The sequence below is a fragment of the Hevea brasiliensis genome, chromosome 15 (genome assembly GCF_030052815.1).
Source record: "Hevea brasiliensis isolate MT/VB/25A 57/8 chromosome 15, ASM3005281v1, whole genome shotgun sequence".
Classification (NCBI taxonomy): Eukaryota; Viridiplantae; Streptophyta; class Magnoliopsida; order Malpighiales; family Euphorbiaceae; genus Hevea; species Hevea brasiliensis.
Window position 1 is genome coordinate 74,304,870 of NC_079507.1, and position 12,320 is coordinate 74,317,189.

Sequence of the window (12,320 nt, forward strand, 5' to 3'; positions counted from 1 at the left end):
CAGGAGAATACGCCTAAACAAGGGCACTTATGTCATTTCACATGATAAAAAATTTGTCACCTTGGCTCGCTTCACTTCTTCTAGGGTTTTGGGTTCTCGTTGCTGTGATCTTTCTTACATTGCATTTCCTGGTCTATAGCGTACCTTTTTCTTGACTGTTTGGAAGAAGATTGGCAGTTGAGTTCAGTTTTTCTTTCTGAATCGATTCATTGATGATAATTTTCTCGCTTTCTCTGCTTTGTTTCCACTGGTTAAATTTATTCTCTTGCTGCTAAAATAACATTAGGTTTTGTTTTCAGATTCTGGCAGACTCGCAGAACTTGCAATTCGTTATTTCTTATTATGATTAGGTACCCTTTTTTTTTTTTGTGATAATTAGGGCAATATGCAACTTTGAGTTTTGACCTTCATAATTGATTCTGGTTCGACCCATGAAAGTTGCTCAAAAGGTGCTCGATAAAATGACCAACTGAGATTCGTTGCTGTAGACGTGGTTTATATGATGTCAGGAATTGAAATTCCGTCTAGTCTAGCAAATTTATTGTCTTTACTATTTTGATATTTTCTTTCAAGATTTAAGACCTGTGCCGGTTGGCAAGGTTTTAGGTTAGAGATGAGAGCATCTGTGCCGGTTGGCAAAGTTTTAGGTTAGAGATGAGAGCATTTGTTATATATTGTCTACAATGGATTTGGATTATGCATATGCTTGTCTGTGATCTATTGTTTCTGACTGTAAGAAAAAAAAATGTTTTCTTTCTTTGACACATGTGTTTATACTGTTTTGATGGCTATGTGTTGTGTCTGCAATTAGGAATGGGCGACAAGAAGAAGAAGACATTCATGTTCATCCGGCTTGTTTCAGCTGCTGGGACTGGATTCTTCTATGTGAAGAGAAAGAGTTCTAAGAAAATTGCTGAGAAGCTCGAGTTTCGCAAGTATGACCCTAGGGTGAATCGCCATGTTCTGTTCACAGAGGCCAAAATGAAATGAGGTGGAAGCATATGTGATCGATCTTTGTTGTTATTACTTTATTTTGGATCAATATACTGCTTCTATGGACAATTTTGAAATTAAGTAGAGATGAATAAGAACTTGTTCATGCTGTTTGATGATTTAGCCCAGTCCAAAATTTTTAGTCATGCTCCTCTTAATGGGTGGCTTAATGGAGGGTAAGAATCACAACCTTTTTTATCTCTTAAATTTTAATTTTCTTGTAAGTAGGGATAATGAAGGAGAGTAATTTTTCTTGTAATAAGCGATAACGAAGGAGAAGTGAGAGTTATGATTATTTAATTTCTTACATCACTTAAATTTAGTCTTTCTTTGCCTCTATTCAAGCATAAAAAATATTTATTATCTCTCTTTATCCTTTTCTCACCTTATCTTTTCTTACCCTTCACCCGTTCCCTCACTCCATTTGAATAGTGCCTCTAAAAAGACCGACCAAGCCACTCTTAATTGACCACTTTTTTTCATTAATTGTTAGCAGCTTAGCGTGATCCATATTGCACTGATGTGGTTCTTGAATATCATGGAATGATTCCTGTGAGTTTCTATATTATCAATCTTGGGATTTCTTGAATCTCAGCCTTAAAATTTCTTTGTCGAGAGAAAAAAGTTTCATATTCTTTCTAAATATTAAAAGGAAAAAATGTCCCAAATCATTTGGACACATTGCATTGTCCCTAACCTGAAGTGGAGACTTTTTGGACGTGGTTGCGAATGGGTTTTTATTTTGTATTGTGATAATGGGCATGTAGATCTTTGCATTTTTTGACTTGGAGGTTCCTGTGTTACATACTTGCAGTTATGGATCCGTGCATCCATAACAGTCCCCTCTCCATTGATGACATGTAGCTAGCTGATGCTCTTGTGCAAATTCCTGCATCTGGCCACAAAATATTGGAACGCCAACAATGATGGTGAAGTGCTTGTTCCAGAATCTAATGTCACAGATGAAGAGGATGCTGCATTTTTCACGTTTGCCAGGTTTCATTTTCTGCATGCGTGAATCATGATAGTTAGTTTCTGGTTGATGGGTATTAATGCTGATGCAGTACTAGAATAGACATCAAAATTTTCCTGTAAGCTGCATATGTATCCACACAACAGAAAGGACATGATCGCGAATTGAGCAACTTGTCAAGAAACGTACATTGAAATTTCTGCTTTCCCCAGCCGGCTGGTTCGCATCCCCACCCTCTCCCCCAAACTTTCACAAATTATTGAGAGCACTAAGAATATTCGTGCATATCATTTTCATAAATTTAAGACTTTAGCTCCACTTGTTTAGTAGAAATAATTTTTTAAAAAATAATTTTTTTATATTTTTTAACATTTAAGACGTTTAAAAAAATTAAATCAATGAAAAATATTTTACTAATAAAAGAAAAAGTAAAATTATTTTTTATTTTTTATAATTTAATAATTTTATAAAAATATTTATGCATACATGGTAAATTATTAATTTAATATTATAACTAAATAATAAAAATATTTTCATGATATTTTACATGAAAAATATTTTTCATATATAATTTATTTTTTATGAAATAAATAAAACTAAAATATTTTTCTATAAATTTTTTATATATTTTTTAATGTTTAGAATACTTAGAAAAATTATTTTTAAAAAAATAATTTTTTTATTCAAAAGATAAAGTTATTTTCTAAACTTTAATAATTTTATTAAAATATAAAAATAAATTATACATAAATAATATAAACATATAAAATATTTTCATATTTTTATAAAAAAAATAATTTATATAAATTATCTTCTGTGATGCTATATTTGTTTAATGAAAAATATTTTATACATTTTCTAATGTTTGGACACTTAAAAAAAACAAACTAATAGAAAATATTTTTTTATTAAAGAAAAAATTAAATTATTTTCAATGAAAATAAATTTTTTTAAATAAAAAATTAAATTATTTTTAATGAAAATAATTTTTTTAATTATTTTTTATTTTTTAAATTTTAATAATTTTATCAAAATGTGAAAATATTATATATATATATATCATTAATTTAATATTATAATTAAATAAAAAAAATATTTTTATAAAATATAATTTTTATTTTTTATATATAAATTATTTTTTATAAAATAAACAAAGCCTTAACTTTTATTATTATTATTATTATTATTATTGTTTTTTATAAATATTGGGTAAATGATCCGAATGCACCTCGCAAGTTGCCTAGCTCTGCAGTGATCGTTCACCTAACAACCATGCTTATCATAATTACTTATTTTCCACACGAAAAGTATTTTTCTCTCTATTTTATTTTTGCATTTAATTTTTATTTAAGTTAAATAGTCAACCTCACAAATTTAGAGGTGATTTCAACACTACCAAATTAAAATTTATTGATCTCTTTTATTTTTCTTTCTTAAACATAAGATGAGAAAATTAAAAAACAAATAAATAACTACCATTACTAATCAATTCATTTATCGGGATATGTCCCATTTCGATAGTTAATTAGGGTAAATATTAAGGAAATTATCGGATAACATTATTTTTAGAAAAAAATAATATTAATAATTTACTATAATATTTATATAATATTATTGAAATATAAAAAATTATTAAAAAAAGATAAATATATTGAGAATAATAATAAATAATGATAAGTTAAAAAAATTAGTTTTCTTTTATTTTTTAAAAATAGTAAATAAAAATTAATTTATTTTAAAAAAAAAATTTTAATCTCTCAAATTCACTCTCTCCTCCTTCTCTTTCTCTCCTTCCTCTCCTTTCACAAACCCGAACGCCACATAACGCAAACCAGAGTAGAAACCATTGTTATAGCTGTGCATCTAGTGGTGAAAATAGGCATAAACAATTAAAAGCTGTCCAGCTTAGTGATTGCCACACTGTTGACAATGAACTTGAAAGAACCATGCTATTTATGACCATCCTGATGACCCTGCAACAATTACTTTTGGACAAGTGAAAGAAAAATTTAAGGTCACTTGAACTTTTGGAGTTGGTCACTTGAAAAAGAAAAAGCTAAATGATGCTTTGATGGGTATTCTTCCAGTTCGTAATCTCATAAGCCCTCCCTATATTTCTACCCAACCATCAATGAATGTGCATAAAATATCAAAATCTGATCACTTTATCATAGTTGAGAGTGATGGATTATTTTATTTCTTCAGCAATGATGAGGCAGTAAATCTTGTCCATTCTTATATCTTGCGCAACCCCGCTGGTGATCCCGCAAAATTTCTGTTAGAAAAGCTTGTGGCAAGAGCAACAGATTGTGCAGGTTTCAATATGGAAGAATTGACGATCGTACCAGCAGGCAGGAGGAGGAAACTGTAATTCAAAGGCATCAATGTACGTGTAAGTTATTATACAACTGTTTTCTGTCTTCATAAGGTAGCTATTATCAACAGTCACCATATCTGATGTCGGGCACATGATATGTATTGTATGTCTACGATACGATTTGCAGTTTCACCGTTGCTATCCTCTCTTGGCATTGGGTTGCATGGACAAAGAGCTGCTTGTCATGTTAAATAAGACAACAATTATTTTTAATTAAATAATTAAATACCACACGATAAATATTAATTGTGTTAAAAAAAAAAAAAAAGTACGAAACCACGGCTACTATCTTATTACAAACTTGACTTCAGAATTTACTTAAAAACGGGCGTGTAATTTTTTTTGGGTAATTTTACAATTAATCCTTAAATTTTATTAATTTTTCATTTCAGTCCCTTGACTTTCATTTGTTATTAAAAAATTTTTAAACTTTAATTTTATTTTCACAAAAATCTTTCTATCATGCTATAGTTCTAAATTAAAAAAAAAAAATTAATTACCTCTTTACCTCATTTTCTTTCACTCAAAAAAATCAGCCATTTAAACTAAAAAGTGCCGAAAGATTTACCTCCACAAAAAAGTGCTGAAATTTTATTTATAGATGTTTGTAGCTTATATAAATTTTTTAATATAGAAATATGCTATTTCAAGTCAAAGAGATTTATTGTGAAATAAAATTAAAATTTAAGGATTTTAATAATAAATTAAAGTTAAGAGAAAAAAAATAGAAAACAAGATATTTATCGAGGGGTAATCATCTAATTTTTTTTTATAACTACCCATTATTTATTTAAGCTTTTTTTTTTTTAATATGTAGTAAGGGGAGAGGAAAGAAAATAGATGATGAAAAATATAGTGAAATTATTATTTTTCTTTGATTCAAAATGGAAGGAAATTAACCAGGGAAAGAAAAATAGTATTTATTTTTCACTTGTTATTCTCTCTAATTTGAAGAGAAAATAAATTAATTAAGAAAAAAAAGTATACTTCATTGAAGAAAATTATCTATATATACAGTTATTTACTCATTTTAATTTTTAAATAATTTATAAAATTAGGAATAAAATAATTAATTTAAAAAAAATTATATTATTTTCTATCTTCTCTTATTTTTTTTCAAATAAGAAAAATAATTATTTTTCCCTTCTTCTCATTATTTTTTTTCATTCTCAAATAAGAATAAAGAAAATAAATATATATATATATATATATATATTTTTTTCCATATTGAAGAATACCCCGCATTTTCCATTGAAAGAAAAAATATATTATTATAAAATTTTTCGTATTTAAATTAATTATAACATAAATTTAAGACATTATATAATTTTTTTTGTTTAAAAATAAAATATGTACACAAATTACTTAGATACTAAATATGATATTTTAATAAAATCATAATAAATTTATTAAGATCTTTTATTTAATATAAGTACTACACACGTGCTCGCCCACTTACACGGACCATAACTCAGGTACATACATCGGCTTACTCCTTACGAGGTTTTTTTTCTTCTATTTGAACGTAAAATACACGGACATAACAAAATATTATATAATTAAATATATAAATTTTAAATATTTATATTAAATTCATGGACCGCTATTCTCTCCATCCATTTGTGATTTCTGACGACGTGGTCCAATGGGAGTTAACCAGACCAGCTACTCTGGCTCTGTCTTGAAACACTTTGTTCTGCTTCTTGCCATAGCTAAGACTATAAATATGAAAGCCAGAGTTAAAATGTTCCACCTTGGTCCCGCTCCTAAAACCCCTCTCGACATCTTCTTTGTTGGCCACCACAAGCTGATTTTAATACTGAATCACCTCCTCAATAGTGGTGCATTCGGACCCATAATCACAATCTCCATTGTGTTTTTGTTTCTGGGTTCTTCTTCCTCTTCTTTTTATCTCTATTCACAATTTCGAACTGTTTTTGAACTCTTTTTGTTGCTTGCTTGCTTCTGTTGGTTCTCTATCTGTGATGGCTCTCTCTGCGTGTTCATTTCCTGCTCATATAGATAAGGCCACAATCTCAGATCTTCAAAAGTACGGTTATGTCCCTTCTCGTTCCTTATGGAGAACAGATCTGTTGGCCCAGTCTCTTCGCAGACTCAATCAGGTTTAATATGTTTAAATGCTCTTTACGTGATAATACCCATGTTGCAGAATTGAGTTAAACAGTGCTGGCTCTTGTTCATGTTGTCAAAATTTCTGTTATTTTAATCGTGTTTAACGGGTGTGGAAGAGCCCACCAAGATTTTTTTTTAATTAATTATTTTTATATTTTTCTTCTTCTTTGTTTTTTCCTCCTTTGGTTTCTGTATGAAATTTCAGTTATTTTTTTCAAGCGGGAAAAAAAAAAAGAACCATTGAAAGAAACGGCTGTTTTGTTCTGTTTAGGCAAAGAGCAAGAAAGGGCCGGGTGGGATTTGTGCATCACTGTCAGAGAGAGGAGAATATCACTCTCAGAGACCACCAACACCTCTCTTGGATACCACAAACTATCCAATTCATATGAAAAATCTATCAATCAAGGTATATAACTAAGACCATATTCAAGAACGAACAAAAAAAGACTTCTTATATCATCATACAGAATTTGTATATGAATATTTATCAATACAGGAACTAAAGCAACTAGCAGACGAGCTGCGGTCCGATGTTATTTTCAATGTTTCTAGAACTGGGGGTCACTTAGGATCAAGCCTTGGTGTTGTTGAGCTCACTGTGGCTCTTCACTATGTTTTCAGTGCTCCTCGAGACAAGATACTGTGGGATGTTGGCCATCAGGTATCTGCTCTAAATCTTATTTGGTTTATTTCTCCTTTTTGTCATTGCTAATGAATGGAAATTTATTACTGTAGTCATAGTACTATGATAAACTGTTCAGAATTTGAATCTTCCACTACTGGTTTGCAGTCCTACCCTCACAAAATCCTGACTGGGAGAAGAGAAAAGATGTACACAATCAGACAGACAAATGGACTTTCTGGTTTCACGAAGCGATCAGAGAGTGAATATGATTGCTTTGGGACTGGTCATAGCTCTACCACTATTTCTGCAGGCTTGGGTAATACTCCAAACATCATGAAATTCTAACTATTTTTTCCACAAAAAAGAAGAAATTGGACTATTTTCAGAGCTCAAAGCCTGCTATGCATTTTATTCTTGGAGACTATGGAGTGTTTATCAACTCAACTCAACTAACTGTTATTCCCAAACTATTTGATTGGTTATAGAAAAACTAGCTATTTTAATAATTCCTTGTGTGGATTGTTTTTGTGATAAAGTTATGTAATTATTCAAAATGACCTAAAAGTGGATTGCTAATGTAATTTTCTATTTGGTTAGCTTATATTAGCTTCCCTATGTTGGCAGACTAGTACAGCTACCTATCATTTAATAAGACATAATATTTGGTAGGGGCCTTTGATCCATACTTATTCTAATTGATAACCATAATTTTTATTTTCAACTGAAATGAAAGAATCGAGCTTGCATGCTACTGGTCTAGTAGTTGACCGGTGGGGAATCCACCTTATTGAAGGAAGTTAGGGGTTCAAACCTTAACAATCTTCTCCCCTTTCCCTTTTTAGGTCCAATATATCTTTCAGGGTATAAACTTTGGGTGCTTTTGGTGGACAGGGATGGCAGTTGGGAGAGATTTAAAAGGAAAAAAGAACAACGTAGTTGCTGTTATAGGTGATGGTGCCATGACAGCAGGACAAGCTTATGAAGCTATGAACAATGCAGGGTATCTTGACTCTGATATGATTGTTATTCTTAATGACAACAAACAAGTTTCTTTACCGACTGCTACTCTTGATGGACCCATACCACCAGTGGGAGCTTTGAGCAGTGCTCTTAGTAGGTTGCAATCAAATAGGCCTCTCAGGGAACTAAGAGAGGTTGCTAAGGTAAATATACAAAGGAGACAGAGGGTTTTATTTGATAAACTACCTAAATCTGGAAACTGATATTGTTGTAACTGAAATTATTGCAGGGTGTTACAAAGCAGATTGGTGGACCCATGCATGAATGGGCAGCAAAGGTTGATGAATATGCTCGTGGGATGATCAGTGGTTCTGGATCAACCCTCTTTGAAGAGCTTGGATTATATTATATTGGTCCTGTTGATGGCCACAACATAGATGATCTTATAGCTATTCTCAAAGAGGTTAAGAGTACTAAAACAACTGGTCCAGTCTTGATCCACGTTGTCACTGAGAAAGGTCGGGGATATCCATATGCTGAGAAAGCTGCAGATAAGTACCACGGTAATTAGAACTGATAACATTTGTAGAGAAAATAAAAAGCATGCAAAATTTGAGTGGCTATATTGTGATTATGTTTATTTTGAAAAAAAAAATAATAATATTGGCTAGCCACTAGTGCCTTGGAAAAAAATTATGTCGTGGATTTATAGAAATTTCATCTGAACTTTTATTATTAGAAAGAAGTAACTGGTTTTCATTTTGCAGGTGTGACCAAGTTTGATCCTGCAACTGGAAAGCAATTCAAGGCCAGTGCTAGCACACAGTCTTATACAACATACTTTGCAGAGGCTTTGATTGCAGAAGCAGAAGCAGACAAGGATATTGTTGCAATTCATGCTGCAATGGGAGGTGGAACAGGCTTAAATCACTTCCTTCGCCATTTCCCAACAAGATGCTTTGATGTTGGAATAGCAGAACAGCATGCAGTTACATTTGCTGCAGGATTAGCCTGTGAAGGCATTAAACCTTTTTGTGCAATCTACTCATCTTTCATGCAGAGGGCTTATGACCAGGCAAGTCAATAAATATTCTTACTTTTTGTTCATTTGCTTCAATACCATTCCTAATCATAAAAGGTATTAAATTAGTATATTGGGTCAGTCGTCTACTTAAGTTCTATTAATAGCATTTTCTGCATGAATACCACAGGTAGTACATGATGTGGATTTGCAGAAACTGCCTGTAAGATTTGCAATGGACAGAGCTGGGCTGGTTGGAGCAGATGGTCCCACACATTGTGGAGCATTTGATGTCACTTTTATGGCATGCCTCCCTAACATGGTGGTGATGGCTCCTTCTGATGAGGCAGAACTTTTTCACATGGTTGCCACTGCTGCTGTCATAGATGATCGTCCTAGCTGTTTCCGATACCCAAGAGGTAATGGTGTTGGTGTTCAGCTGCCACCAGGAAACAAAGGCATTCCTCTTAAGGTAAGTCCAACCAAGTCTTTATTATTTGTCATTCTAGTGGAGGAAAATTTCAAAACCAATTAACAATTTAACTTTAATAAATTTCTCATAGGTTGGAAAAGGCAGGATATTGATTGAAGGGGAAAGAGTGGCACTCTTGGGTTATGGGACGGCAGTTCAGAGATGTTTGGCTGCTGCCTCTTTAGTGGAACCCCACGGCTTTCGTGTAACAGTAGCTGATGCTAGATTCTGTAAACCTTTAGATCACGCCCTCATTCGAAGCCTAGCAAAATCACATGAAGTTTTGATAACGGTTGAAGAAGGATCAATTGGGGGCTTTGGATCTCATGTTGCCCATTTTCTGGCCCTTGATGGTCTTCTTGATGGCAAACTGAAGGTACTGATCTAAATGACTTTTCCACATACCATTTAAGCAATTGGTTATTATCATGGCATTGAAATTGAAACTCCAAATAACTAAATCCCTTAAAATTTACTTAACAGTTTTTGTTTGTTGAATGCCATTTTCAAGTTCAACAGTAAGCATTTTACTTATGAATACATAAATATTTTTCTTATAATGATTCTCTCTAAATTTATTTGTTTTAAATTTCAAACTGCATATGTATTTCTACTTACTGTTTGGTAAAAAACTCTATGGCAGTGGCGACCACTTGTTCTTCCTGATAGGTATATCGACCATGGATCGCCAGCTGACCAGTTGGTGCAGGCAGGTCTAACACCATCTCACATTGCAGCAGCACTATTCAACATACTCGGAAATAAAAGGGAAGCTCTGCAGATATTGTCATCATAGAGAAAGTGGAAACATACCAGTTTTGCACTTTATAACATTGTAAAATAGAATAACTGCAACATTTGTTGTCATCTTCTATTTATGTATAAAATGTAATTTTAGAATCAGTACAGCATCATGTAACAGCACCAACTTCAGTTAGAATTAATAAAAATTTCAATTTTTTTTTTTTTAAAAACTCCAGAATCATTGGTTCCTAAACATAAAAGTTCTTGGAGCTTTTAATATGATATATATGTATCCACAAATGGGTATGCTTTCCAACACTTACAATTCCATTCATTTTTATCCACTTGTGCCTATTTGAATTATATTAATGAACGAATAAGAGAGAGAAAGGCCAAATTTCCCTTACTCTATACTTGAATAGGAAAAGGGGAACTTAATTACCTTCCTCAGAACTTGAACTTTGCTGTTATAAATCTGATAAGAGTGGCCAACCCAGTGTAATGCTTGTAGGGGAACAGGTCATATCAACTTTAGCTATAGAGTTATGCAAATACAAGCTTTTTGGATCCTTCCATTATGAATCTTTCAATCCACAAAAATAAAGTTGGGGCGGTGCTGCAAAAATGTACCTTTATAGCCATATGTGGGATTATGCCTAAGTGCCAACACAAAAGGACTGGAAAAGGATGTTGAATTATAAGGATCTGCTTTGATACTATGTCCACTAATAGAGCAAGTTCTACTGTGAAATCCAATAATATTGGGTTTGATTTGTGCAATTTGTCATTTGGTTAGGTCCTTAGAGATGGGTTCATATCCTTTTCCTCAAAGTAGGAAGTCAACCATAAAACAGGCACATATTAATTCAAGAGTCGGTAGTTGGTACATTAAAGCAAGCATGAATTTAAGCAGAGATGAGAGCCACTTTGTTTCTTTCCTTCTTAAAAGTCCCATTCAAGGATGAAAGTTGGATATGGACGAGGGACTGAAGCAACGTGCTCCAATTTGTAGCATATTTATCAAGTGGCTAAGCTTTTGTTGTCCAATCAAGCTGAAATTCTCTAAGAGAGCAGGACAAAAGATTCCTAAAGCCACTTTCAACCTTAGAATTTCTCTTTGATCCCTTACCCCACCAAACAGCAATAAAAGGAAAAGGTGAAGTTGAAGGTGATGATAAAAGGGGAAAAAAAAAAAAAAAAAAGTCGGTCTGATAACTTGGTTTGATAATTATTATTTTTTAAAAGGATAATTATAAAAAAATTCAAAAAATTTGAAAATTACCTATTAAATCCTAAACTTTGAAATGAGTTACAATTGCATTCTTATCATTTTTTGCACTGTTAAAAGGGGTAACGGCATGCCATGTAGAACACCAGCTCAGTGCCATTCAAATTTAATAACACTGATGAGGATTTCTCAAATTTTTTAGCAATTTTTTTATTTTTTTAATTTATTCAAGTGAGATCATATCTATAATTAAAATTTTTAATTATTTTTTTAGTAGGAGATTAGGGAAATTGATAATTTTTAAAATTTAAGGTAGAATTATAAAATTAAAAAGTTTAGATTTTTTTTATAATTATCCCTTTTTAATAAACTACATAATTATTCCTTGTTTGAACAAGATGAGGCTATGACATAAATTAAATGCAAATATTATGGAAAAAAAATAAAGCGTATGTCTTTTTTTTTATAAATTTTGTTGTGAAAGTATTTTAAAATTATTTATTTTGAATATATTTAATATAAGAGAGCACTGCCATTAAAATCATTTGAGGAGAAGACTTAATATTAATGTGCAAAAATTGACTTGAAAATAAATACTAAAGGAAAATCCCAAAATCAAATATTAAAATATTGTTTTGGCTATGGTCTATCACGTGCATTACAGTACATGGAGACTTTGAGTTCCACCATTATTACCTATTTTATATATATATATATATATATATATATATATATATATATATATATATATATATATATATATATATATATATTTTCTAATACTGTCAGGCTCA

General features: G+C 31.5%; 2 protein-coding genes across 4 annotated transcripts; both read left to right on the forward strand.

Moving 5' to 3' along the window:
- The first annotated feature begins 29 nt into the window (after positions 1 to 29).
- LOC110670923 (uncharacterized) lies at positions 30 to 1,116 on the forward strand. Of its 3 annotated transcripts, none has more exons than XM_021833240.2 (3): positions 32 to 176; positions 300 to 350; positions 812 to 1,116. In XM_021833240.2, the coding sequence occupies exon 3, from the start codon at positions 814 to 816 to the stop codon at positions 988 to 990; it is 177 nt and encodes a 58-aa protein (XP_021688932.1). In that variant the 5' UTR covers positions 32 to 176; positions 300 to 350; positions 812 to 813; the 3' UTR covers positions 991 to 1,116. The 3 variants fall into 3 exon arrangements, with proteins under 3 accessions (XP_021688931.1, XP_021688932.1, XP_057992462.1); XM_058136479.1 differs by having other exon boundaries at positions 90 to 174; positions 297 to 350; XM_021833239.2 differs by lacking the exon at positions 300 to 350 and having other exon boundaries at positions 30 to 176.
- Positions 1,117 to 6,078: 4,962 nt separating this feature from the next.
- On the forward strand, positions 6,079 to 10,528 carry LOC110670942 (probable 1-deoxy-D-xylulose-5-phosphate synthase, chloroplastic). The gene is made up of 10 exons (XM_058136762.1): positions 6,079 to 6,466; positions 6,748 to 6,882; positions 6,973 to 7,137; positions 7,267 to 7,417; positions 7,993 to 8,264; positions 8,351 to 8,624; positions 8,829 to 9,140; positions 9,277 to 9,554; positions 9,646 to 9,930; positions 10,198 to 10,528. The coding sequence occupies exons 1-10, from the start codon at positions 6,329 to 6,331 to the stop codon at positions 10,348 to 10,350; spliced, it is 2,163 nt and encodes a 720-aa protein (XP_057992745.1). The 5' UTR covers positions 6,079 to 6,328; the 3' UTR covers positions 10,351 to 10,528.
- Positions 10,529 to 12,320: the final 1,792 nt, after the last annotated feature.

Bases quoted from the DNA above. Each gene is read 5' to 3' on its own strand.
- LOC110670942 (XM_058136762.1), top strand. From the start codon at position 6,329: ATGGCTCTCTCTGCGTGTTCATTTCCTGCTCATATAGATAAGGCCACA. The intron at 6,467-6,747 runs GTTTAATATGTT...TGTTCTGTTTAG, and splicing joins CTCTTCGCAGACTCAATCAG to GCAAAGAGCAAGAAAGGGCC. The intron at 9,141-9,276 runs GTCAATAAATAT...TACCACAGGTAG, and splicing joins GAGGGCTTATGACCAGGCAA to TACATGATGTGGATTTGCAG.
- LOC110670923 (XM_021833239.2), top strand. From the start codon at position 814: ATGGGCGACAAGAAGAAGAAGACATTCATGTTCATCCGGCTTGTTTCA.